Source organism: Coturnix japonica, unplaced genomic scaffold, assembly GCF_001577835.2.
Source record: "Coturnix japonica isolate 7356 unplaced genomic scaffold, Coturnix japonica 2.1 chrUnrandom451, whole genome shotgun sequence".
NCBI lineage: Eukaryota > Metazoa > Chordata > Aves > Galliformes > Phasianidae > Coturnix > Coturnix japonica.
Window position 1 is genome coordinate 134,600 of NW_015439870.1, and position 4,189 is coordinate 138,788.

At 49.2% G+C, this 4,189-nt stretch overlaps 1 protein-coding gene across 1 annotated transcript in view; it reads left to right on the plus strand.

Moving 5' to 3' along the window:
* The first annotated feature begins 1,933 nt into the window (after positions 1 to 1,933).
* LOC107306987 (solute carrier family 2, facilitated glucose transporter member 4-like) overlaps positions 1,934 to 4,189 on the plus strand; it is a 16,220-nt gene continuing 13,964 nt past the window's right edge. Inside the window, exon 1 of the mRNA XM_015850416.2 lies at positions 1,934 to 3,265. Coding sequence (XP_015705902.1) covers positions 3,227 to 3,265 — 39 coding nt within the window. The 5' untranslated portion in view covers positions 1,934 to 3,226. The remainder of the gene's footprint in view (positions 3,266 to 4,189) is intronic.

The following is a 4,189-nucleotide window of genomic DNA, read 5'->3' on the forward strand; positions in this document are numbered from 1 at the left end:
CAATGGGGTGGGGGGACATTGGGTACAATGGGATATAGGGACAATGGGGTATGGGGACAATGGGGACAATGGGGTGGGGGATAATGGGATATAGGGACAATGGGGACACGGGGGACAATGGGGACAGTAGGGACAATGGGGTGGGGGACAATGGGGTGGGGGGACAATGGGTACAATGGGTATATAGGGACAATGGGGTGGGGGACAATGGGGACAATGGGATATAGGGACAATGGGGACAATGGGGAGGGGGACAGTGGGGTGGGGGGACAATGGGGACAATGGGGACAGTGGGGCCGGATGTGGGGTGGTTATGGGACACGTGGTGACACAGCAGCGCCTGACGCCCCAAAGGGGAAGTGGGGGGTGGGGCTGGCCCTATAGAAACCCCCCCCACACAGCACACGGGGACCCTACAGCCCCATAGAGACTCCACAGCCCCGTAGAGACCCCCATGGTTCTATAGAGAACCCCTTGGCCCCATAGAGACCCCCATGGTGCTATACAGACCCATATAGGCCCAATAGAACCCCATATAGGCCCAATAGAACCGCTATAGGCCCCATAGAACCCCCCAAGAACCCCCATAGACCCAACAGAACCCCCCCAGAACCCCCTATATGCCCAATAGAACCCCCATAGGCCCAACAGAACCCCCTATAGACCCCATAGAACCCCATATAGACCCAATAGAACCCCCCCCAGAACCCGCATAGGTCCAATAGAACCCCATATAGACCCCATAGAACCCCATATAGACCCTATAGAACCCCATGAAGACCCCATAGAACCCCATATAGACCCTATAGAACCCCATGTAGACCCCATAGAACCCCATATAGACCCAATAGAACCCCATATAGACCCCATAAAACCCCATATAGACCATATAGAACCCCATGTAGACCCCATAGAACCCCATATAGACCCTATAGAACCCCATATAGACCCCATAAAACCCCATATAGACCATATAGAACCCCATGTAGACCCCATAGAACCCCATGTAGACCCCATAGAACCCCTCCCAGAACCCCTATAAGCCCAATAGAACCCCATAGACCCCATAGAACCCCATATAGACCCCACAGAACCCCCATAGAACCCCATATAGACCCCATAGAACCCCCATAGAACCCCATATAGACCCTATAGACCCCATAGAACCCCATATAGACCCCATAGAACCCCATATAGACCCCATAGAACCCCCATAGAACCCCATATAGGCCCCATAGAACCCCATATATACCCCATAGAACCCCATATAGACCCCATAGAACTCCCATAGAACCCCATATAGGCCCCATAGAACCCCATATAGACCCCACAGAACCCCATATAGGCCCTATAGACCCCATAGAACCCCATAGGCCCAACGGAACCGCCCCCCCCCCATTCACCAGCATGACGACGCCCCATGCGCTCAGCACGATGCCGCAGGCCGCCAGCTTGGGCCCGCAGCACAGCAACGACACCATGGCGACCTCCCTACTTCCTCGGCGGTGCTAAATGACGTCACGCCCGCGTCGCGATGACGTCAGAACAACGTCAGAAAGCGGAAGCGACCTGCAAATCTCCCCCCTCCCGGAGCTGCTGCGCGGCCGAGCCGCTGCAGCAGACTGAGGCGGCGCTCCGATGTGACGTCATAAAAGCGCGACGGGCGGCGCGCGTTGTAGACGTCACGGCGAGAGTTGGAGGGCGAGTCTCGCGAGAGGAGGGAACGGCGCTGGGGGGGGCGGGGAAAGGGGGGTAATTAAGGGGTAATTAATTAAAGGGGTGGGGTAATTAAAAAGGATGATAATAGGGCTGAGGGTTAATGGAAATGAGGAGTAATTAAGGGATGGAGTAATTAAGAGGGGTAATTAAGGGGGTGGGGTTAATTAAGGGGGCGGGGTAATTAAGGGGGCGGTGGTAATTAAGGAATTAGCATATTAATGAGGGTAGGGTAATTAAAAGGGCGGGGTTATTTAGAGAAATTAAGGTAATTATAATTAACGCAGTCATTATAAGGGTAATTATAATGGAAGAAGTGATTTAAAGGGGCAACGCCAAAGGTGGGCCCCACCCATAGACCCACCCCCCCCATTGGTGCCGTTGCCCTTTTAAGAGCCGCCCCCCCACGCGGCGCTGACCTTTAGCTAAAAATAACCCCGCGGGGGGAGGGGCGGGGGGCGCGGCTGTGACGTCATCGCGTGACCTCGGGTGACCCCTCTGGGTTTGGAGGCGTGGCCTGAGTTTTAGTGGGCGTGGCTTAAATTAAGGGGGCGTGGTTTAAATTAAAGGGGGCGTGGCTTAGATGAAGGGGGCGTGGCCTCCGCAGGGGCCCAGAACGGAGCCCCAGGGCAGAGCAAGCGGACCCCAATTAACGGCCCCTCATTAACCTCCTAATTAATTAATTAACCTCCCCTTCATTAATTAACCCTCCATTCATTAGCCTCGGTTTGACTCTCATTAACCCCTCAATTAACGCCCCCTTAATTAACGCAGAGCAGCCCATTAATTAACCCGGAGTAGCCAATTAATTAATTAACCTCCTAATTAATTAATTAACGCTCTAATTAATGGCCCATAATTAATGACCCCATAATTAACTCAATGATTCCCTTAATTAAGGCTCCCTTAGTTGCACTAATTACCCCCGTCATTACCCTCTAATCACCCCTTCCTCATTAACCCCATTAATTAATCCCCCCATTAATTAATTACCCCATTAATTAATTCCCCCCACTAATTAACAACCCCATAACCACCCCATTAATTAATTAAAACCCCCTATTAATTACCCCAATCATTGCCTTCTCATTACCCCCATTGGCTCCCTCATTCACTGCCCCCCCCTTCATTAACATCACCCTTAATTAGCCCTTAATTAACTCCTATTAATTAACACCGCTAATTAACACTCTTAATTGCCCCTCCCCCCCCCAAACAGCCCCGCCCCCCCCGGGATCTGCCCAACCCGGGGGGGTCGCGGCGCTGCTAATTAACCCCATTAAGTAATTAACCCCATTAATTAATTACCCCCTATTAATTACCCCTTAATTAACCCTCTAATTACCCCCTCCCATTAACTCTTTATTCCCTTATCAACCCCTAATATTGAACTACCTACTAATTACTCTCCATTAATTAACTCCCCCCCCCAGTTAATTAATCCCTATTAACAACCGGATCTATTAATTAGCGCTAATTAATCCCCCCTCGTTAATTAATTAACCCCACGATGCCGAGTGGATTCCAGCAGATCCAGAATGAGGAGGAGGTACATGGGGGGGGGGAGGTGGTAATTAATGGGCTTAATTAAGGCTTAATTAGCATCATTAGCATATTAATTAGTGGCTATTAGTGGTTAATAGGGGGTATTATGCTAATTAGGGGTAATTAAAGGATGCGGGGTTAATTAGGAGGGAGGTACAAGGGGGGTTAATTAGTGGGCTTAATTAAGGCTTAATTAACATCATTAGCATGTTAATTAGTGGCTATTAGTGGTTAATACGGGTGGTATTATGCTAATTAGGGGTAATTAAAAGTTGTGGTGTAAATTAGGAGGGTAATTAGGGCTGAGAGGGTAATTAAGGGGGGGGGTGTTAATTAGGGGGTAATTAAGGGGGTAATTAGGGAGGGGGGGTAATTGGGGTTGTTAATTAGCAGGTAATTATGGGTTTTGGTTCTAAATGGGCTTAATTAGGGGCTAATTAAGGGGTAATTAGGTTTGGGGGTAATTAAGGGGTAATTAGGGGGTAATTAAGAGGTAATGAGGGGGGTTAATTAGGGCTAGGGGCAATTAGGGGGTAATTAGCGAAGCATTTGGGGCTACTAAAGTAATGAGGGTGTAATTAAGGGGTTAATTAGGATTTCGAGGCTAATTAGGGGGGTAATTAGGGGCTTAATTGGGTTTGGAGGGGATTTAATGGCATAAATGTGGATTGGAGTGTAATTAGGGGGGTTAATTAGGGGTTAATTGGGACTGAGGGGGTTATTAGGGGTTAATTAGGGGTTAATTAGAACTGAGAGGGTTATTAGGGGTTAATTAAGGGGGTAATTAGGGGCTTAATTAAGTTTGAGGGGGCACATAGAGTAAATATGAATGTATATGGGGCAGGGGGTTAAGGGGGTTAATTAGGGGTTAATTGGGACTGAGGGGCTCATTAGGGGTTAATTAGGGGTTAATTAGAACTGAGAGGGT